This window comes from Castor canadensis, chromosome 5, assembly GCF_047511655.1.
Source record: "Castor canadensis chromosome 5, mCasCan1.hap1v2, whole genome shotgun sequence".
NCBI classification, from domain to species: Eukaryota; Metazoa; Chordata; class Mammalia; order Rodentia; family Castoridae; genus Castor; species Castor canadensis.
Window position 1 is genome coordinate 127,062,020 of NC_133390.1, and position 23,442 is coordinate 127,085,461.

The 23,442-nt window shown below is 40.8% G+C and overlaps 1 protein-coding gene across 2 annotated transcripts in view; it reads right to left on the minus strand.

Moving 5' to 3' along the window:
• Positions 1-12,174: 12,174 nt before the first annotated feature.
• Positions 12,175-23,442, minus strand: part of Dync1li1 (dynein cytoplasmic 1 light intermediate chain 1) — a 41,356-nt gene continuing 30,088 nt past the window's right edge. For both annotated transcript variants that reach the window (XM_020162354.2, XM_074074062.1), the window contains 7 exons: positions 20,773-20,908; positions 19,955-20,066; positions 17,531-17,590; positions 17,256-17,300; positions 16,049-16,169; positions 14,276-14,431; positions 12,175-13,157 (listed from right to left, as the gene is read on the minus strand). In XM_020162354.2, the coding sequence (XP_020017943.2) occupies positions 13,045-13,157; positions 14,276-14,431; positions 16,049-16,169; positions 17,256-17,300; positions 17,531-17,590; positions 19,955-20,066; positions 20,773-20,908 (743 nt within the window). In that variant the 3' untranslated portion in view covers positions 12,175-13,044. The remainder of the gene's footprint in view (positions 13,158-14,275; positions 14,432-16,048; positions 16,170-17,255; positions 17,301-17,530; positions 17,591-19,954; positions 20,067-20,772; positions 20,909-23,442) is intronic.

Sequence of the window (23,442 nt, forward strand, 5' to 3'; positions counted from 1 at the left end):
TGCAGCTGTGGCTTGCCTGCCCGCTGCTGTCAGCCTGCTGTTGCTGGTGGTTTTATTTATGCAGATCTCTGGGGTGAGCTTAACACTCACCTGGCCCAGCAGGCTTTGCTTACTCAGAGTTCTCCTGTGCGGGAGCTGCTGCTACAAGCTTTCCCCTTTCCAAGCACACTGGGGGAAGTAACACTGCACCCACTTTCTCTGGCCTGCTCACGTGGGAAGTGGGTCTTCCCCCCTCTCCTGTGGAGTTTTCCTCCCACCCCTGCTTTTACAAGCTTTCCCGCTCCTGATTGCTGGGTGTGTGCTGCTGCTCCTGCGTTCTCTGGCCCGGCTTGTTTATTTACAGTTCTGTGAGGGATTTCTCCTCCCCCTCTTCAGTGCTCAGGGCACCCCGCCCTCTTTGCTACGTGTCTTTATTGTTATTATTGCTTATTACTCAGTTTTTCTTTTATCCCTGGGTGGGGGTCGGTCTGTCCAGGGGGCTATGCTGATCTGGCCCAGGGTTGTCTGTGGGAGAACCATGTGCCACTTAGCTCACCTTGTGGTCTGCGTCTTCCCAAGCCGTCTGGTGCTGCCATCTGGCGGTGGCGTAGGACCCTCCTGATTTCTCCATTTAATGTGAAGTGGAGATGCTCTGCGCAGGCTGGAGGTGTGGAATGGTCAAAGTTTTGCCTCTTCTCGGTGGTTTTGCCTGTAAGGTGTATCTCCAGCGTCTCTCCACGATTTTACTTTAGAAGGCACACTTTCTGCTTCCTCCCTCTAGCCGCCATCTTGGAATCTCTTATCGCCTGTTATTTTCATGTGGTCATTGCTGGTCCCCAGGATTCCCCATTTGAGGGAGGGAGTTTTAAACTTGAACTATGAAGGATTCCAAGATGGCGGCTGGAGGTAGGAAGCAGAAAGCAACCCTCCTATAGTGAAATCTATTTGCTCTCCTGGCCAAGGCACCATGCAGTTGGGATGATGGACCTGCAACCTCAGCCTCTTATGAGCACAGGCTGGAAAAACCAACAACAGAATTTTAATTTTCTATCTAAAATGCCCCATGTATTTAAAATTAAAATCTCAGTTTTCTAGGTTATGGCATAAACTAAAAGACAAAAGGGCAGCCTTCCTGAATTCTGCTACAGATTCAATAAGGCATTTGGATTTTTTTCATTAGGCCCCTTACCTAAATTTTAACTTTTGAGGGGCTAATTCATTCTACCTTTTCCATGCTTACTATCACCAGTTTCAATGGAGATGTAATCCTTTTTCCTTGTACTCTGCCCTTTTCCCAGGCTGTCATACAAATTCTAATTTAAAAACAAATTTTTTAGTATAAAATAAGAGGATGGACTTGTACATCCCCTCGTGCCCCCTGTATCCTTTGTCCTGACAAGGATATGGGATGCCACCACTATACCAAGACTAGGCTCCCTAAATTTATTTTAAAGATTTGGCTTATAAATTACTATAGCCCAAGGTAAACTATTATTAAAATTTTTTTAAATACCCTCTAGAGGTAAATCTAAAGCCTTCAATATCTAAGAGTGCACTTGAAATTAATGTAATTGTTTTGTGTTTCATTGTGTAAATTTTGTGTATGGCTATTGTATGATTAGCTTATTAGAGATAAAAATCTTATAGGAGACTGAGATGACTCAAAACACTTTCCTATAATTAACTCTTGCCTCAGCTGTTAAGCTGCCCAAAATGAGTCCTAAAAGAATTGAATGGGACACTTCTCAATCTGCTCCTAAAAATTTTAAAAAGTAACTAATCAATGCAGTTGTGGCCACTTAGTTAATTTTTACATCTTCTTTAGGTCTTAAATCTATGCACGCCTAAATTGACATTTATGACATGCCTAATTTAAACCTTTTTTACATATGCATGTAAAAAATCTTTAGGATGATTCTTATTATAGAGTTAATGTAAAAAAATAAAAGGCTTGTGTTCTCTTCTCTCCCCTACCTCTTCTTCTTCTACTTTGAAGAAAAACCAGTTTTCCAAGGGTTATGTCAACCAGGTCTAACTAAATTATAGGCATTGTTATGGACAGTAACCTTCATTTATTTCATTTTGTCATAAGTAATTTGCATTCAATTCTTTTATTATTAGATTATTGAATGATCTGCTCTGGAAGCCATTCATTGTCCTTCCAGTCCGCTATCTGTAGGGCATCTCTCTTTTTCCTGTTTCCCCTTTCCTTATATATGGAGACCCCTAATTTTTCACCTTGTCTGAGGGAGGAGCAAGAAGAAAGAAGGCCTGATGGTGCCCAAAAAAAGGATCTGAACCAGTCATTGGGAAGGATTCTGTAAGCTCGTTTCCCACAGATCCAATATAGCTCCTTAGGCACCTGCCGCTCTATGCCTACCTTAGATTATTCCAGGCTATTGTAAGTTTAGGGAAGTTAGCCAGAGGGTGCGGCTGGGGCTGTGTGTGATTGGGAGCCCTGCCTCCACTAAGTCTCCTGAGCAGTATTATTGTAAAACTTTTGTCCCAAGCAGATCATGTCCCCTACTGGGGTGAATTGGCCTTTTGGATGGGAGATAACAGTAATTCCCAATGATAGAGGTTTTTAGGAGCCAAATACTGTTTCTGAGGCTAGGGAAGGTGGCTTCATTAAAGGACTCTTGTAAATTTAGCTCTTTTGCCTCCCATGGCCAATGGTCTCCCATAGCCATTCCCCCAAAAACATAACATGAGGTTACATTCAGAGTTTGTGTTATGGACTCAGCTAGTAAGAGGAATAGGAGAGATGGGAAACTCACTTTGTATCTCCTTTAGTGCAAGACCTGGTATGAAGAGCTCTCATGGGTGGCAGTTACTAATTTGAGGTGCAGTATAGTCCCAGGGTCAAGCCCTTTCTACTTATCATTATACCAGTCTTAAGTCCCCATTCCCAATCTGAGGGTTTAAGTATAGTAAAATTTATGGGGTCACAGGTGCCAAGGGAGCAGTTAGAGGCTGCTACTCCTTTTTGAAGGAGGGCAGAGGGTTCTGCCTTTTGCCAGGTAGCCCATGAAACACAACTCCAGTATGGGCAGTAGTTTCAGCTTGTTACAGAACACGGCCAAGAGTTGTCTCCCTGGTATACATACTTATCATTTGATATATAAGTTCTCTCCCAGGCGAGGCCTTCCCAGGTGTTACCAATACCATGAGGTCGATAGACAGTGTTTTTAGCTATTACAGCACACACATCAAAGTATTCAGATACTGGCCTTTTGAGGTTGTAAACCTGTGTCTGGCTAATGATCTCCCCATTGCTGATGAAGTTTCGAACCTCTAGTTATTGCTCCCGAGGGTGATAGATGGGATTAAAACAGATATACTGACCATCCTGAGAGCACACTGAGTAGGTGACATGGTTGTGGGTGCATGACCCAACAACTGTGCCTGCACAAGAATAGTAAGTATGGAAAACCAGACTTTTGGTAACAGCACTCCCTGCTTGGGTAGCGCACATACATGAGTCACAGTGCAAAGCCTGGGAGTCCCCAGGTAGAGAGCTGACCAAGATTAGCAAGAAGAATACACAGAATGGACTCATCCTCAAAGGTGAGATAGGCGATTCCTAAATCTTCCACTGTGCATCGATTAGTCAGCTTCCAGAGTGACTAGAGCGGGGCTGACGTCTCATTTTCCATGGTCTCCTGTTGTCTCTGGGAAGTGGGGTTCTGCTGGGGAAGGGTGTGAGCATTCCAGAGGGTGATCTTGCCCAGTGAAGCTGGGTCATGGATGCACTCCCACTTGAGAGAAGCTGGCTTCATTCAGCTGTGGTGGATCCAGGGAACAACCTCTGCTACTTTAACTGTGGTGGGGGAGGATAAAACAACAACAAAAGGGCCCTTCCAGTGGGGCATTAACGGTTTAACCTTCCATTCTTTTATCCAAACAGCATCCCCTGGTTTATAAGGGTGTGTGGTAGTTGTCAGGCTAACAGGGAGTCTCTTTCTTACCTAGTCATTGATTTTTGAGAGAGTCAACCCGAGGGCCTGCATCTGCTGTCTCAGGGTGAGGTTACCTATTTCCTTAAGGTCCCCTTGCAGGCCCTTGATTAAAGGGGATGGATGCCCAAAAAGAATTTCAAAAAGAGAGAGGCCTGTCCATTTGGCGAGGCCAGACCTAATCCTGAGCAAGGCTACGGATAGTAACTGACCCCACTGTAGGTGGGTCTCCTGGCATAGTTTTCCCAATTGCAACTTTAGAGTCCTGTTCATGTGTTCTTTCTTTGGGGGGCAGTAGGTTGTGTGCAGCTTCCAGATTATTCCTAAGGCCTTAGCCACACTGCACCACCTCAGCCACAAAGGCCAGCCCATTGTCCTATCCAATAGACACAGGTATTCTGAACTGAGGGATGATTTCCCTTAACAGACACCTGGCCACTTCCCAGGCTATGTCAGTCCAAGTAGGGAAGGCTTTCACCCATCCTGAGAAGTTACAGAAAAACACCAGCAAATATTTACATCCTCTGCCCTGTGGCATCTCAGTAAAGTCCACAATCAGGTTTTCAAAAGGAGCTCCTCCAACACTTTGCGCTTGGGGTGGTGCTCTTGGCCCTTTTCGGGGATTGTTTTTGGCACAAAAAGTGGACCTCTCACATATGCTGGAGATTTGAGACATAAAACACTGGGTCATGGTGGTCTTGAGAGCTATCTGCTCTGAGTGAGTTCCTTCATGGAACTGTTTGACAAATGTGGGAGCTAGTGATTCTCGAATTGCAATACAATCATCAGCAAGCTTCCACCATTCTTTTGGTAGAAAATTTCCTCCTTCAGTCTCAAAGCAAGCCTGTTCTTGTGAAGTATACCATGGGTCCCATTGAGATAAAGAGTATGGAAACAAGACGGCTGTCAGTGAAGTTGAAATTTGTCCTCCTGTGAGAACTGCTTGTTTGACTTCCCTATCAGCTTTTCAGTTTCCCCAAACAGATGTTGTCTCCCCTTCTGGTGGCCTCAGCAGTGTATGACTGCTACTCATTAGGGGCCATACAGCTTCTAGCAAATCCAGAATTTCTTGTTCATACTTCAAAACAGAGTAGTAAACTCAGACTGTGAGTTCTTGTCCCAACGTAAGTTTGCCTGCTTCAGCCACCAAGACGTCAGTGGCCACCAGGGCACTCAGGCAGGGGATCCAGTCCCACAAAACTGCATCGAGTTGCTTTGATAAATAGGCAACCAGGCAGTGCCAGGAACCTAGTAGCAGGGTCAAGACTCCCACAGCTGTCCCCAGTCTCTTACATATAGTAAGAAGGCCTTCATCACATCTGGCAGGCATAGAGTAGGGGTGTTTGTGAGTTCCCTTTTAATTTCTGAAAAGGCCTTTTCTTGCTCCTCTCCTGATATCATGGGTTCTTGTCCTCCCCACTTTGTGGCTTCATAAAGGGGTTTTGTCAAGAGAGAGTAATTGGGGATCCAGATCCAGCAGAAAACTGCAGTCCCTTGATATTCTCTAATCAGTTGATAGGTCTTGGGGGCTGGAATGGAACAGTAGGCCTGTTTCCTCTCAGGGACCAGTCTATGTTGTCCTTGTGACAGGTGAAACCCGAGGTATTTGACAATATCCTAGCAAATCTGGGCTTTCTTTCAGGAAATCTTACACCCTGTCTTCCACAAAAGGGAGAGGAGGAGGCGAGTTCCTTCCATACAGTCCTCCTGAGTTGGTCCAGCCAACAGAAGGTCATCTACATACTGCAGGAGTATGTAGCCATGCTGGTCAGCTGGAAAAACCTTTAGGTCAGATGCCAGGGCAGTCCCAAAGATAGTGGAAGTTTTGAAGTCTTGTGGAAACTGAGTCCAAGTCAATTGTCCCTATTTTCCAGTACTAGGACTTTCTCATTGGTAGGCAAAGATGGGTTGGCTCTGTGGGGCCAGGCAGATGCAGAAAAACGCATCCTTAAGGTCCAAGCAGGTAAAGAAGTTTGCCTCAGCTGGGATAAAAGGCCCAAAAGTGTGTGGGTTTGGGACCACAGGGTGTAAAGTGACAGTTGCTGAGTTGACTGCATGGAGGTAGATGCTTTTGGATCCCAATTTGGGCCTTGAAAGGAATGTAGTATTGCTTCTGGCTAACAGGAATAGCTCCTGGTTTTAATTGTATCACCACCGGAGGTATTTGTCCTCAGCCCATACTCCTGGAATCTTAAAGGGAAGCTCAGGAATCTCTTTTTTAGAGGAACAGAGTTGCCATTCCTCTTCCTGTGCAACCGTGAAAGTTGGGTCTTGGCTTCAGGTCTTCTCAGCTTTAAGGCTGCCATGCTGTCAAAAGTTATCTGTGCCCTTAGTTTGCACAACAAGTCTCTGCCCATCAAGGCCACAGGGCAATCAGGAAGGTAGAGATCTCATGCCTTACTTCATGATTTCCAAGACTGCATTTTCTAGATACAAGGAAGGGACACCAAGTCTGATCCCCATGACCCCAACAATGGTTGCATGTCTCTGTGAGAGAGGGCCCACTGGTTGGGTTATAACTAAATGGTTAGTGCCAGTGTCCACCATTAGAGGTCAACAGGACAGCACCCTACCTTCATTCAGACCATAGACTTCTAGGGACCCAGTAGAATGGAGTTGGTCTGTCCTAATCCTCCTCACAATCCTCAAAAGTGGCCAGTCCAATGATGACTTCCTCCCAGCGGCCACTTCTCCCCTAAGCAGGTCAATACTTTCCTTCAATAACCTGGCCTCTGCCTCTGGTCTGGGGAAGCCTTCTGGGGTTCCCTGGGCCATTGGGGACATTCATTTTTCCAGTGTCCTTTCTGACAATTGTAGGCACACTGTCTCACCTTAGTTCACTCTAGGTGAGCCCATTCAGGGGGTGCTGACCACCACCCACAGGGATTGCCTTTCCTCTGCCACAGCTGGCCTGTCCAGCTAGAGCTGTAGCAAGGAGGTCCATCTTCCTTTTCATCTTTATATTGGCCTCTCGTTTGGCCTCCTGATCTCGATTGACAAAGACTTTTGTGGCAACTCCAGAAGCTGGCTGGCATTCATACCCACAAACCCCTCAAGCTTTTGCAATTTTTGCCTTACATCCATCCCCCAGGCCTGGCTGACAAAAGTTGCATTAATCATCCTCTGGTTTTTGGCCGCCTCTGGGTTGAAAGGGGTGTACAGGTGGAAGGCCTCACATAGTCACTTATAAAACTGGCTAGGGCTTCATCTGGCCCTTGGTGGACTTCTGTTGTCTTACTCATGTTCATAGCCTTTTCCCCTCTTTCCTTCATACTCCTAATAATGCCTCCTGACACCGCTCAAGCCACTGGTAATCTTGGTCATCATTAGGGTCCCAGTGGGGGTCCTCCTTGGGGAACTGGCCCTGAGCATAGGTTTGGACATTTAGAATGTCCACAGGGGCATGACTTTCCAGCCACTTTAGAGCCACCAAGGTGGCTCCTCAGCATTGCTCCTCAGTATTGGAGTCAGAAGAAGCTGTCAGCAGTCTGTCCAGGTGGGCTTATGAGTTTGGATGATGGGCTGCATTAGATCAATCGGGGTCTGAGGCTTCTCCATGAAGGAGGGGGTGTGGTGCTTCCAGTTAAGGAGGTCTGTGGTGGTGAAGGGCTGGTAGACGAATGTTCACCTTCCTCCTTGTATCTGACCATGATGGTCATAATATATTGGGCCCTGGACCTCTCTCAGGGGCATCTGCAGAGTGGTGGGTCCTGGGGGAAAGGCTAGGCCCATAGTGGGACTGTTCAAGTGTTCCTGGTTGAACCTAGCAATCAATCTTACAGGGAGCTGTGGAGTGAGAACAGTGGGCTTGGAGTGAGCATGAGGTTCCTGGGGCCTGAGGAAGGCGGGGTTGCTGCAATCTCAAGGACTCCTGGGCCTAGCCTTGTAGGCATAATTGCTGCTGGGGCTTTGCCATTGGATGCTGCTTCCCCTTTGAAGGGTGGAGGCAAAGGGGCGGAAGGCAGTGGCAAAGGGGGTACAGTGGCACATAAGTGGGTGGGGTCTCCTCAGGGACCCCACTAATATGGGTTTCTGTGCCTTTTACATTTTTCCCTGCTCTTGAAAATTGTGGCCACTCTGGCTACCATGACCCTACATGCTTCCTCTAGGTGGAGCTTTAGCCATGTGGGCCAACTGAGGACTGCATCCTGCCAGCAATCAAAATAAGGGAATTGATCTGGGTGTCCAGGTTCCCCTACAACCACTTCAAAAACTCTATTGACTAGGACCTTATCTAATGACCCCTCCGAGGGCCATTGTACACCAGAAGTAGGCCAGTATATTTCACAGAAGGCCCTATATCTGCCAGGAGTCAGCTTGACCCTGTAATCTCCATTAAATCCCCTTAAAGTTCTTGAGCATTGTTACTCTGACCTCCTCCCATTCCTCCCATCTGTCAGACATCAAGACAGAGACAGAGATGAAAGGGATAAGGGCTGTAGAGAGGAGGTAAGGGGTCCTCCTCTCTGGCACACAGGAAAACAAATAATACCACTCACTTTGTTTGTCTCTGGCTGCTCCCCTCACAGGGATTTAGGTGTCTCTTGGCCATAGTGAGTTAACATAAGCCCTGGACTAAAGGCCCTGTCAGGGCTATCAGTGGACCATATGAGTTTGCAATGGCCCTGCAGATCAGGACTCCACATTCACTTCGCAGGTGGACTGCATCTCAGGCTCACACTTTTACACTCTCACACAGCAGAGGACTTCCACCCTGTTCCCTGAACCCAAGAGACACAGTTTCACCACAAAAGGCAGTTACTTAAGTGTCTCTGTTTCTGGGAGTTGATCAGAGTCCCCTGCTGCCTCCTGAGACAGGTCTGAATTTGAACCTGGTTTCTTACCAGTCTGATGAGCAGGTTTCCCAGTTTGGTTCCCAAGCCTTTCTGGGTTCCTTTGTGCAAATGAAACTCACCTCCTTGGTTCACTGGGAGAAAGGCTTCCTAAGATCAAGGCTTCTGGTGGCACCTGGTAAGGTTGGCCTCTTGGCAGGCTGGAGATGCTGAGCTGGCAACAAGGTGAAAACACTGCCCTCCAAATCCCAGACGAGTGCCCCAGAAATGTAGCAGGATGGCTCAGACAGAGACAGGGCACTAAAGCTTTTGGGAAGCAAGTTTATTAAGCATGCCAGCAGCAACTCAGTGTACTCAAGTCCAAAGGCTGAGCCCCAAGAACAAAAGGGGTTTTCCTTATACCATTTAGAGCAATTTACAGAAATGGGAGGTAAAAGCTTGTTCCATACATGGTCACATATTATTTCATTGGCTATTTTAACCTCTGGGGTGAGGTGATCCTTCTCTAGTGTTGCCCCAGGTGACATACTCAAATCTGTTTTTTGTTTCACTGTAGCACTCATTATTCTCTCATTATCACCCATCCTTGCCTTCCTGCTACAGGAAACTGATACACAGCCACTGGTAGTGTAAAGGACAAATTATAGCATATTTGTACAATTGAAGTATTATGCTATAATGAGAATAATGATCACTGCATGCAACAAAATGAAAGAACCATCCATGTGATAGCAGAAGATGCCTGGTGCAGAAGAATATGAAGCCTAAGTAAGATTCCACTGATAGAAGGCTTAAAAGTAAGCAAAACCTACCTCTGGGTTTTGAGATTAGGCATGGTTTCTTGGCAGTGGGAGTAACTGAAGGGCACTGGAAGTTTCTGAGGATGCTGGAAATACTTTCTTATCTTGGTGCTTGGTTATGAGATTACTTTGTGATATTTCAAATCATACATTCATAATTTTTCTGTATTTGTGCACTCCAATAAAAAGTATGCTTAATAACAAAAAAGTTAGTTAAAAAACACAAATACCCAGCTGGGCGCCTGAGGCTCACATCTGTAATACTATTTGGGAGACTGAGATAGGCAGGATTGTAGTTTGAAGCCATCCCAGGCAAATAATTTTGTGAGCCCCATGTCCAAAAGGAGCACAGCAAAATGGGCTAGAGGTGTGACTCAAGCAGTAGGGCACCTGCTTTGCAAGCACAAAGCCCTGAGTTCAAACTCCAGTCCAAAAAAGAAAATTCCCTTGCAAAAATAGGCTTAAGGTATAGATACAGTAAATGCAAGGCTCTACATCCCACACAGAGCAATTTCTGAGGATTTTACAGTAAAGTCCAATGTCACATGTACACAAAAGTGAACTGGTGTGTGCATGACCACAACAGAAAGAGATACATCAAAGTACACCATGATGTACACTTGGTATCTTTTTTCATGAGTGCCACTTATTTCATTAAGTGCTACTTTAGAAAAAACTACATTACCAAAACTGCAGAATGCTTTTTGAACTAGATCTCTCAAAAGGCATTTTTTTTTCATGGTACTGGAGACTGAACTCAGATACTGAACACATGCTCAGCAAGCACTCTACCACTGAACAGACTCCCAGATCCTTTTATCTTGAGGCAGGATTACTACATTACCCAGGCTGGCCTCAATCATCAAATCCTCCTTCCTTAGCCTCCAGAGAAGTTGGGATTACAGTTGAGTTTTGGTTTTTTTTTTGCAGTACTGGGGTTTGAACTTAAGACCTTACACTTGCTAGGAAGGTACTCAACTGCTTGAGACACACACCAGCCCTTCCTTCAATGGCATGTTTTTCTCATTTTATGAGATTAACATGTCTTCATAAGGGCTGGAAGTGTGACTTTGAGGCAGGCTAGAAGGGAAAGCTTGAGACTCATATGTAGGTTGCCCAGGGATGGCCCAGGACTCCGTCACCTAGCTGGGTACCACCCATGCCCCTCCCCAATCCTTGATTATTGGATGAGAATCACCTGGTTCCTCCCTTCCCATAGATCAGGTTCCTTCCTTCTGATATATCAGCTTAAGTTTTAAAAGCACCTGAAAAAGAAAAGCAGGCTCTCTGCCTGCAGACTCCACCTGTGCCTCACCATGCTCTCCTCCTCCCCCCAACATTTAATAAACCTTATTTACATCCACGTTTTGCTTGGATTCTTCCACGCCAGAATGCAAGAACCAAGAGCCCTGAGTTCAAGCTCAGTACCACCAAAACCAAGTGTTTTCAAAAATTAATTTTCCATGCCCAGGCAGGAATATAACCACATGGAAATACATCATTACCCTTGTGTATTTTTAGCATTTTTATTCAATTATAAGGTGCAAATTCCAAATGTTATTGTAAAACTAAACAGATTTTAAAGTATTTTTCTGTTTTTGAGACAGGGTCTCACTATGTAGCCCAGGCTGGTCTCAAAATCCCAAGTGTTAGAATTAAGACACACACCACGCCTGTCCAGTTTTAGTGAAAAGATTATTGCTAGGTAACAGAGGTACTGTCTTCTAACATTCTATTGAAAATAAATCTTTGGAATCTATATTTCAAAGTAGGAAAAATCTAGGGTTATTTTGTTTAACAAACAACAACAAAAGACTGTTAGTCACTTTCTATTGCTGACAAAATACCTGAAAAAGGAGTGAGGTTTAGAAGGACTTATTTTGGCTCACTTACATGCTCTGCTGTTTCTGGACCCATGCATGGTGAGGAAGATTGTTATGGTGGAGAAAAGTGGCTCACCTCATGGAAAACAGGAGTCAGAGAGGACAAGAGCAGAAAGGGGACCAGGGATAAAGTATGCCCTTCAAAATCCCACCCCAGTGACCTATGCCTCCAAGGGACCACCTCCTAGATTCCACCACTTCTCAATATAGCCATCAAATTATGAGTCCATTAGGTCAGAATCCTCATGGTCCAGTAACTTCCTCAAAGCCTCGCCTCTGGGCATTGCGCTGGGGACCAAGCCTTCAATCCCAGGGTTTTTGGGGGGACACTTTATTGCAAACCCTAACACTTATTTAAGCCAGTCACCATTTTCCTCTGTCTGAAATGATACATTAGGTCAAATGTGGATGTGTTCTTTAGCAGAACTTTAATAAAAAGATTAACTGGTTCTTAAGAATGTTCTAAAAGAAGCACTGAAAACTAAACTAGTAGTAGGCACTGTCAGCCTGTAAGAGAGTAGCTGGATGTGAGAGCCTTCACCAAGCTTCTGAACAGCTTTTTCCCATTAAATGATGACTGCATCTTTATCTACTGAAAATGCTGGACTAAAAGTCTTTAGTTTGTCTTTGAGAAAGATCAGGATGCTGAGTAATCCTATTATTATGTCAAACTTTTCAAATTACTAACAAATCACATTCCTTAGCCAACAAATACATACTCAGATATGTATATAGAAAATGCAACAAGTTATTTGAACCTGAATGCAGAGAATAAATACTTTATTAACTGATTATAGTTGAAAGTCACAAACAAAAAAGAGTATATTAAGGCAGAGCCATATATATATATGTGTGTATATATATACACACACACACACACACACATACACATAGATATGTATGTGTGTGTGTGTATATATATATATATATAGAGAGAGAGAGAGAGAGAGAGAGAAAGACAAATTCAAAGACTGTTATGTCTTTACATTTTTATAACCTCTGCATTTTTCTTTTATACATTTAGGTAGTGTGCTTTCTTTCCTTCTCAGTTAAAGAAACATCTTGGCCAATAATTCCAAATCATATTTTGATGACAACTTACAGGATCACTGATTGAGACAATGCTAACTGATGGTTTTCTCAGCATATCCAGTATGTGTTGGTACATTTATGTCAATTGACAATTGATCACTTTTTCAGCAAAAGACACATTTTAAAAAAATGATTTTAATAGTCTTAACTAAAACAAGTGTAGACTTGCAAGTCAGTCAAATGCCCAAATTTCATGTTTTCAGTCCTTCCTGAAACATGGTTTACATAACCTATAGATATGAATGATCACATGGTTCTATTACTGACCTATAAATTTTGAGATTTTCAAAGTCCAAAATTACCCTTATGTAAAATGGCAATGCAAATAGCTATTCTACATAATGTAGAATAAATTTTCTTCTGCATATCTCCTCTTATAAAAATGGGCAGCCACCAAAAAAAGTAAAATAAAATAAAAAAGGACATAAACTTAGTTATCTGTAAAAGCACTCCAGCTCCCTAATTCCACCTTCGAAGGAAAAGGCAGAGGCAAGTTTACATTATCCCAGAAAACTGAAAAAAATGGCTTTATTTGGTATCTTCAAGAAGCTTCTCCTTCTGTAGGAGACGTAGGTGTTGTAGGAGAAACCGAAACTGGTTTTCGTGTAATTCTGTCTAGCTCTGCGTGAACGTCTGACAGGACAGGCTTCTGGCCTACAATGAAGGAAAAGAAAGATTTAGATAATAGCCAAAGAATCCTTTTCACCAATGTTTCTTCACTTAAAAATTTCCAAAGCTTTCATTAACTTTGTCTAGCATACAAGGTTATATAAACATTCGTAATTTAAAAATAAATGCTCTCATTTTAAATTGAGGAGCCTGTTATCAAATAGAGGAAAACTGGTACCTACCAGTCAGGCATGGTGGTACATGCCTCTAATTCCAGCTATATGGGAGGCATAGGCAGGTGGATCAAAGTCTGAGGCTAGCCCCATGCAAAAAGAAAGACCCTATCCGAAAAATAACTAAAGAAAAAAAAAGGACTGGTAGAGCACCTACTTAGCAAGCCTAAGACCCTGAGTTCAAACCCTAGTACTGCAAAACAAAACAAAGCAAAACAAAACAACCCTGGTACCTATCTTTAATCTTATAAGATTTTTGTTGCTTTGTTTCTAAAGGCAAAGGATAATAAGAACAGTAAAACAGAAAACAGACACAGAACTTTGGAATCTGGAGAAAAGATGAATGATAAATGAACAACCAGTGCTGGGAAGGATATAAAAAACCAGAACTCAGGGGTTGGCAGAGTGGCTCAAGAGGTATAGCATCTGCCTAGCAAGTGTGAGGCCCTGAGTTCAAACCCCAGTACCACAAAACAAAAACAAAACAAAACTAAAGAATGTTTATAGAAGTCCCAAAATGGAAATAACATAACTACCACCCAATGGACAAATAAAAGTTGGCTTGTGTACACATGGAATATTACTCAGCAATAAGAAGAAATGAAGTACTGATACATGTTATAACATGAATGAACCTCAAAAATATGGTAAATAAGACATACTATACGATTCCACTTACATCAAATGTCCAGACAGGCAAATCCATAGAATGGTATGCAGATTACTAATTGCCTACAACTGGGGGTGCTAGAGAGAGAGGAAAGGTTTGAGGTTTCTTTTTGGGGAGATGAAAATGTCCTAAATTAGATTATGGTTATAGTTTTCAGAACTCTGTGAAGATCCTAAAACCACAGAATTGTACTCTTTAAATAAGTGAACTTCATGGGGTATAAAGCTGTGTTCAAAATGACCTGCTCCAAGTAATGATACCTGACTTTTTGGCAGATGATGGTAAACCACTGCTTCCGCCTCCAGCCCCACCTCCGGGGCTACCACCACCAACACCAGGGCCTCCAGGAGAGCCAGTCTTTTTGCTCAACAAACTATTAAAGAAATTTGCCAGGACACCTTCACTTGTAGCTCCAGCTGTTAAAAAAAAAGAGTTATTCAAAATACTGATTTTTCTGTAAGTTATCATTATAGCAATCACACATAGGAAAAGACTAATAGACTTAAAAATTAAGAGTTGTATGTCCCAAATTCAAGTGTACTTTGATCTCTGAAGCTGAGTACTCATACTTTCTCATCTATAGTAAGCCGGCCTTATTTGCAAATTTATTACAAAGGGATTTGACCATGTGTGGTTTAAATGATAAATAAAAAAAAATTAAAAGGAATTCCAAAACAAAGAATTTAAATTCCCACATACACATTACAAAGCTCAGTTCATGTGACGAAGCTCTCAATCAGTCCTGCGTTATCGTAGGTTGTGTTTAAATCATTGTGCGATCTGCTGAATGTTTCCCTGCCTTTAATTCTGAGAAAGTCTGCCTCCCCAAAGAGCAAAGTAAAATTTAGGAAAATCCTCCCAAGCCAAAAGGAGTACATGATTCACTTAATTTAAGTAATAAAGTGAAAATTTTAGATTTGTTAAGCAGTGCAGAAGTTGGGCAGTGTTATGGGGAAAAAGAATCAAGCACCTACACTATGGTATTAAACTCTATGCACACTGAACATTCATAATTTTTCCTCAACAGAGGTCTCCTTGGACCCACACACCCAGGGATACCAAGGGTCTACTGTACTCACACATAAAACAAACAGCAAATTTTACAAGTGCAAAATAATTTTTAAAATCAGAATCTTATGTTTTTTAGGCCAAAAGCATTTTAAACAAACATGTTAGATGCTACTGTATCCCTTTTGAAAGGGATTCTTTAAATCTACAACTGCTGAGAAATATTTGCCTTAAATATTTAAAAAGTTACCCAATCCTATTTGATAACCAGTAGAAATTCCAAGAGATAAACAGGCACAGCACAGCAATATACGATTCACATAAGAGAAATACAAATAGAAGGGAAATACTAGGGAAAAGGCTCATAAGAACTCTAATTGGGTTGTAGTAAAACTACAATAGCTGGGTATGGTGGCTCATGCATATAATCCCAGCACTTGGGAAGCTAATGCAAGAAAAAGATCTAGAATTTGAGGCCAATCTAGGGTATGTAGTCAGGTCAAGACCAGCCTGGGCTACATAGTCAGACCCTGTCTCAAAACTGAATAAATCCATTTGTAAGACATCAAAAGGCATAAAAACGGGGTGGGTGGACTGGCTCAAGCTGTACAGCACCTGTCTAGTAAGGGTGAGGCTGAGTTCAATCCCCAATACCTCAGGAAAAAAAGGCACAAAAGTGTACGAAGTTTTTTACCTACTAATCCCACTTATAGCAATTATTCCTACAGAAATAACTTACACATGTTTTTATGTTAATTGCAGATTTCCTATTCTAGTATAAAAATAAATTTCTCCAGTGACTACCATAGGAGAAAGATTAAATATAACAAAACTTTCACCAAGGACATAGTAATAAATTAAGAAGACACTGCAAAAGGGTTTATCATCTGGTTAACTATATCTATAGAGACAAGGCTTTGAAGGTATTATACATGAATGAAAAGCTATATTTAGGTTGGAGTTTTCATAGATTCTTTTTTTTCTTTTTAAAATGTATTGTGTTCTTTTCTTCCAGAGACATATACCTTTCATGTTCGGATCAATTTTTTTTGACCCAGCAGGGATGGGTGACACACTGGCAACATTGGATGACACAGATCTGTTTGGTGTTCGAGGGGAGCCTCCAGGGACTCTAGGTGATGCATCCTCAGTAAAAACAAGAAAGCCACAAATATTAAAATCTAGAACTTTCTAATTCACATGAAAAAAAATTACTTTGCAACTATCCCCCATCTATTCCACCAAGCCTAACAAAAGTTACCAATCTTGTTTTCATTCTTAGAGGCCACCAAAGGTTCATCACATTTCAAATACTAAATTTCCCACCAGACAAGGTGGCTCACATCAGTAATTTCAGCTACTCAAGAGTTGAAGATTGGAAGACAGAAGTTTGAGGCCAGCCCAGGCAAAAAGCTGATGAGACCCCATCTCAACCAATAAAATGTTGGGCATGGTGGCCCATGCCTGTCACCTGGCATAAACAGAAAAATTGCAGTTCAGGTCAGCCTGGGCATAAATGTGAGATTCTATCTCAAAAATAACCAAATAACAAAAGGGCTAGAGGCATGGCTCAAGTGGTAGAGCACCTGCCTGGCAAGCATAATGCTCTGAGTTCAAACCCTAGTAACAGTAAAAAACAAACAAAATAAAACAAAACCAAAATACTAATTTTCCCTTCAGTAGAAAAGGAAAAATATATTAAGCAATGAGTATGGTTATGAGCATATGCATGTCAGTCAGAGCTGGGTTTTGATCTGGACTTATGTCTCCCAAGTAGAACCAGTGGCAAGCTTCAGTCTTCTATGGACTTTTTTTGGGGGGTGGCCAGTACTGGGGTTTGAACTCAGGGCCTCATGTTTGCTAGGCCAGCACTCTAGCACTTGAGCCACTCCACCAGCCATTCAAAGTCTTCTAAGTCTCCATTGCCCCATCTACAAAATGGGGCCAAAGCAGTACCTCCTTTGAAGGCTGTTGTGAGGATTTGTAAAAGAACACATATAAATGGCTCAGAACAGTAACTAATACATAGTAAAACACTGCGAAATTGGTCCTTACATGATTTAAATGTTCTAAAAAGCATAGTTTCTTTAAGAAAATCTCACAATTCCAGAAGAGTTCTAAATTCACGGTTATATTGAAGCATACCCATGTGAGATATATATGATTAAGAAAAGTGGCCTAAAACAATATGTACTGAATTCTAATAATTTTGTTAAAATTTCTAATACTGACCACAGGCCTTCCAGCTGCAGTTGGTGGCTGCTTTGCTAAAAGGGACTGAAAGAAAAAGCAAAAGAATTCAAGTTTACATATTCATAGCATGTACTCCTGCATTTTAAAAGAAAACACATACACAACTTTTACATCTATCTGCACATTAGTTTAAAAAATAATTTCCAAACATATATAATATAGTTAGTTATCAAGAATTTCAAAAGTATAAAATAAAAGAATCATTACCAAATCAATTCAACTACACTAAGTCTACTTCTGATGTAATTTCATACCTGTAACTTCATAAGAAACACTTGGTCATCTTCTGCCATGATTTCCTTCTCATGCACAAACTGAAATGAACAATGAATAAATGGGCAAGCTTGACATATTTTTCTAACACCATTAATAATTTATGTGCTGGGTTAGACTAATTAAAACCAGTTCAAGTACATAAATGTTACCCACGATTGTATTTTTAGTTAGATGAGTGAGGTGCCAACCCAAGCACTGACAGCAGAGCTGTCCACTAAGTATCTGCAATGACATAAATGTTCTATGACCATGTAGCTTAGTACAGTAATCACTAGTCGCCAGCAGCTACTCAGCACTTGAAATGTGGCTAGTGTGATTCAAGAAGGGAAGTAATTTGATTTATTTTACTACACATTTAAAAGGCATATGTGACTAGTACGTACTGTATTTAAAAGCTCACCCGGAGAAACACAGGCATAGTAATTACACTGTACAATTTGCTTCATAAGAGTTTTCTCTTTTAACAGTCAGTAGTACCTCAGTCAAGTGAATAGCAATTTATCCCTGGTTCCCTTGATTAAAAAAATATAGTGGCTCTTCTATCAGCTGAGGAATTAGTAAAAGGATCTGTAAAAGCCTCCTGCTTCCACTCTTGCTATACAACTCGTGCTTGGCCTATTTTCTTCCCAGGAGTCAGACTGTGTCACTGCCCTGCTCAGCCCCTCTAATCAGGCTAATGATAAAGCCCCACAAGATCTTAACTCTGCCTCTTATTTCGTACTATGTTCACCTACCTCACAGCTCTTTCTACCTGTCTTCATACATTCCTGCACTGGGGCAAGCACACTTTCAGATCTCTCTGCTTTCAACTTTCTCCCCTTTTTTTGGCTTTGCCGGGGAATGAACCCAGGATCTCACACATGGTAGGCAAGTGCTCAACCACTAAGCTATACTCTCAGACCTAACATTCTCCCTTCTTATCACAGAGGTTCCCTAGCCATTCCTCCAGGCCCATTCCTCTATCTCTCCAGGCCCAGTCTTCTTACTCACTCTCCGCATCCTGTTTTATCTCCATAACCCTTATCACCTGATGGATGGCCTGTGTACTTACAGCTTATTATTTGCATTCTCCTCCTTCCTAGTTAGCACCTTGCTCCTAAACAGTACCTGATTTGGTGCTCAATAAGTATTTGAAGGATGAGTAAAAAGACAACCTAAAGAAAGCATTTTGTTGGTAAAAGAATGGGAATCATTTTGGGGTCTCTTAATAGAGATCCAAGCCAAATAACATGTCAACTAAATCTTCATGGACCTCACTAATAACCCACAAAAAGATAAGATGGTCTATAATGTGTTTGGATTCTTAAATAAGGTCTTAGTATATGTTGGATTGAAATGATTTTTTCCTGAAGTCTGTTTAAATTAGAAGTTGTTCTTATACAACTTTTCAGAAACTTCAATATCTAACTATAGAGCATCATGTATTGCTTAACATGAAATCAAGAAGAACCTGACTTAATAGTCATAGAATAACATCTAAGTCAAGACTCAACCTGAACAAAAGTGTAAACTCTTGGACAGTTGTGGATTAATGTGAGTAACTAATAATGTGGAACACATTCAAGATCTGCCTCAGTGGGCAGAAATTAAAAAAAATTATTATAGCAATGATTTCATGGTTCTTGGCTGTGCTGTAGATTGGAAAGCTCAGTTTCTAGGCAGAAACGATTCAAAGTGTTCAAGATCCATATATTCACTCATGTTAAGGTATGATTTCCAAAGAAGTACATTACAATACACACTTAGCACTAACATTTGCTAATATAAATATACCAAAGGCTGAGACTAGTGATTGAACAGTTGACCTACAGTTTACTAGGATAAATCCTTATGTGAACTACATACATTAGAAACATCTAAATTGCTGATCACAGTGGCTCATGCCTATAATCCTAGCTATTTAGAAGCCAGAGATTAGGAAGATCATGGTTCAAAGCCAGCCCTGGGCAAACAGTTTTCGAGACCTCATCTTGAAAGTATCACCACAAAAAAGGGCTGGACTACCTAGAAGGCATGAGGCCCTGAGTTCAAACCCCAGTGTAGCCAAAAGAGAGGAAACACCTAAATTATACTTAAAAACTCCTGTAAGTTCTGAGCATCAGTGACTCATGCCTGTAATTCTAGCTACTTGGGAGGCTGAGACCAGGAGGATCACAGTTCGGGGTCAGAATGGGCAAATAGCTCAGGAGACCCCCACCTCCAAAATAATCAGACCAAAATGGACTGGAAGTGTGGCTAAAGTGGTAGAGTGCCTGCTTTACAATCATAAAGTCCTGAGTTCACTCCATGTGAACCAAAACAAAACAAAACAAAACAAAAAAACCCAAAACTATGAACTTCTAGTTTTGGACTACCCCCTTAGTTTAAGAGCCTAAATATAGTACTATTTACAAAACTGTTACCTTTCGGACAGGTGGTTTAGTTATGATGTCTTCAAAATTATCTTCTACTTTCAATGTTTGAAAATTTTCATGTAATATTCCTATTTTCTTATCGTTATCCCACCCTGCTGGACTGGAAAGAAATGCACACCATAAATTCTCAAGCACGTATATCATCATTTTTTCATTCAATCCATGACCATGTAAAGTGAACATTTTAATGAAGTTAATTTGACCAATTATGGAAAATGAGTTGGCTTTTTATTATAATGTCCAATTTATTTTACTAGCTTCTACTTAAAATGAATAATCAATCTTTTGTTCTTAAATGTCATTATAGTCTTTTCTAGGAGGAGGGCAGCAATTATCATCTCCCAATTTTATTTAGGTAACTTTTTTTTTTCGGTGCTGGGGATGGAACCCAGGGCTTCATGCATGCTAGGCAAGCATTCTGCCACTGAGCTACACCCTGAGCCCATTGGGATAGTTTCTAAAAGCATGTCTAGATTACATATTTGTTCATTATATATCATAGCCAATTAGAGAATAGGTTGATATACTAATATAGGCACTCAACAGACAATTCAGCTAAAATGCAAAGATCTTTCAAAAAGACCAGCAATAAAACTAAAAGGTAATGATAAACACAACAAGATAGGTTATAAATAACTAATCTAATCACCAAGATGGTGGCATGGAAAAAAAATAAATGATCTAAGAAAAGATGCTCACCCACTCACCATGACAAGTTTACTGTGTCATCTCAAAACTGAACATGACGACTCATGACCTAGTAGTAGCAATAAACTGTGGTAAAATGTATTTAGGAGAACACTCACATAAATACTGCATCCTTTTCCACAACAGCAGCAGGAATCTTATAGGGAAATCCATATAGTTTTTGAACGATGTATTTATATACTAAATCTATATTTTTGTTTTCTTTTACTGAAGTATAAATAAGTGCTGCACCATCTGAATAAAATCGTTAAAGAAAATTTTGGACAAATTCCATAAACAAGTACCATAAAACTGTGTTTACTCAGCTTAATCTTTTCATCTATAGGCACATTAATTTAAAAAACTTATAAGCATATATAATAGTTACCAATAATTTAAAAAGTACAAAAATACATATGAGTTACAAGGCAAGTAAAATAATCCATACATAATTTAATTTAGGAGGGTAGATATTTCATTAAGCTAAAAAACAAAGGTAAATTTGTACTACTGACACAACTACCATACTTAAAGCACTGAGAAGGTTGAGATAGGAAGGTGAGTTCAAAGCCAGCCAGAACTACATAGTGAGATCCTGTCTTAAAGGACTATTTTTTAAAATTATTTTTAACCTTCCTAAACTCCATAAAAGAGGGGATATTGTTGACCAAAAACTTTGACACTTATTCAACAAAAATGGTTTGCACTACTATCTGTAGTTTTTATGAATCCCAGGAATTAAGACTTACAGAACAGGCCCAGGCATAGTGATGCATACCTATAATCCCAGCTATGAAAACATAGACAGGAGGATTACAACGTGAGGCCAGCTCCAGACAAAAACACAAGACCCTGCATGAAAAATAACTAAAGCAAAAAAGGGCTAGGGTGTGAGTCAAGTAGTACAGTGCCTGCCTAGTAAGTGTGAGATCCTGAGTTCCATGGAGACCCTGGTGGAGGATGCGTAGAATTCAGTACTGTATGGCGAGTATTAGATTCATTTTTCCCGTAACGCTGCCTGACTACCACTGAAGACATGCACCTTTCAACAGATTCCAAATTCTCACTTGGTTTTTGGGCGCCATTTGCTTTTGGGGAGGCAGATTTTCACAAAATGAAGGGCAGGGAAACACTCAGCAGCTCACACAATGATTTAAACACAACTGACCATAAGGCAGGGCTGGTGGAGTGTCTCTGTGTCTCCTGAGCTTGGTAATGTATGTGTGCAGGAATTTAAAATTTTTGGTTTTGAAGTTTCTTTTCATTTTTATTTATTTTTTTGGTGGCACTGGGGTTTTGAACTCAGGGCCTGCACCTTGAGCCACTCCGCCAGCCCTTTTTTTTGTAATAGGTTTTTCAAGACAGGGTCTCACAAATTATTTGCCTGGCCTGATCTCTGCCTCCTGAGTAGCTAGGATTACAGGCATCTGTCACCAGGGCCCAGCCCTCTTTTTATTTTTAAAATTTATTACTTGTAGAATATGAGCGATTTTGCCCAACTGCAGTGAAAAGATAAAATCAATAGAAGCTAGGTACTGGTGTACTATCTGCAAAATGCACTATGAGAGTTCACTTCTCTGTGTTCACTGGCTCACTGGGCTCAGTTTTTATGTTGTGATATATAACAGAAAATGTTCTTACGATATACATACTCTAATATTGCAAATTCATATATACACAAATGTTACATGTTAGTGAGTCTCTGATAGATGCAACATGGTGAAAATGTCATTAGAAATTTTTGTCCACTTTTCTTCAGATTTTCACAAGTTTATATACAAATACACACAGTTCTTTGTATGACAGAAAATATCTTTATGTTGTCAAATAGCATTGGTTAAAAAAGATCTGAAGACAAAACACTTAGGCTAAAAAAAAAAAAAAACACTTAGGCTTTTTATAACCAAAATATGCTTTTAATAAATAAGCAATGTATCTAATCTATAAATGGTACCTAGTTTAGAGAATAAATATAAGTCCATATATTAATTGGTTATACACTAAGTTTATACATAAACAGAATTCTAAAGAATTTGTAATTAAGTGTTGTTTAAGATATGATAATTCTTAATCTCAAGAAATCTAATTTTATTTGGTTTTTCTTTACCTTATCCCAGGCCTGTCCATTAAAAAAAAAAAAAAAAAAAAAAACTGGGAAAGAAATAAATGATGATTTTTAAAAAGTACTAATATCATATATATGTTTTCTGATTTCATCTTATAACAATCTAAGGATTATGTTTCATTCTAAGTTAAAGAGCTAAGAGTTACAAAAGTTTCACACCATTATAGCAGGCTTATAAAAGACAAATCTTTTAAGAGAAGATTTATATGTAATTAAGGTGGCTATAACCAAAAGGTTATTTATAGGGCTTTTTAGTTCTTTGTTTATAACTAGGCTTTCTTAAAATATTGATCTGTTCTTATTAAGTTTTATAAAAGAACTTTAAAGAACAAGGATTTTGGAGGCAGATAGGGAGGATCATGGTTCAAGGTCAGGCCTAGCAGCAAAATCTCATCTCAACAAAGCAAGCTGGGTATGGTGGTTCATACCTGTAATCCCAGCTACACTGGAGGCTAGGTCGGAGGATCTCAGTCTGAGAATGGTCCCAGGCCAAAAAAAAAAAAAAGCCCCCATCTAAAAAATAACTAAAGTAAAAAAGGGCTGGGAGGACATAGCTCAAGTAGGATAGTGCCTGCCTAGCAAGGGTGAGGTCCTAAGTTCAAATGTCAGTACCACTAAAAAAAAGAAACACAAAGATATTTGTGTTATCAAGATAACTTCTTGT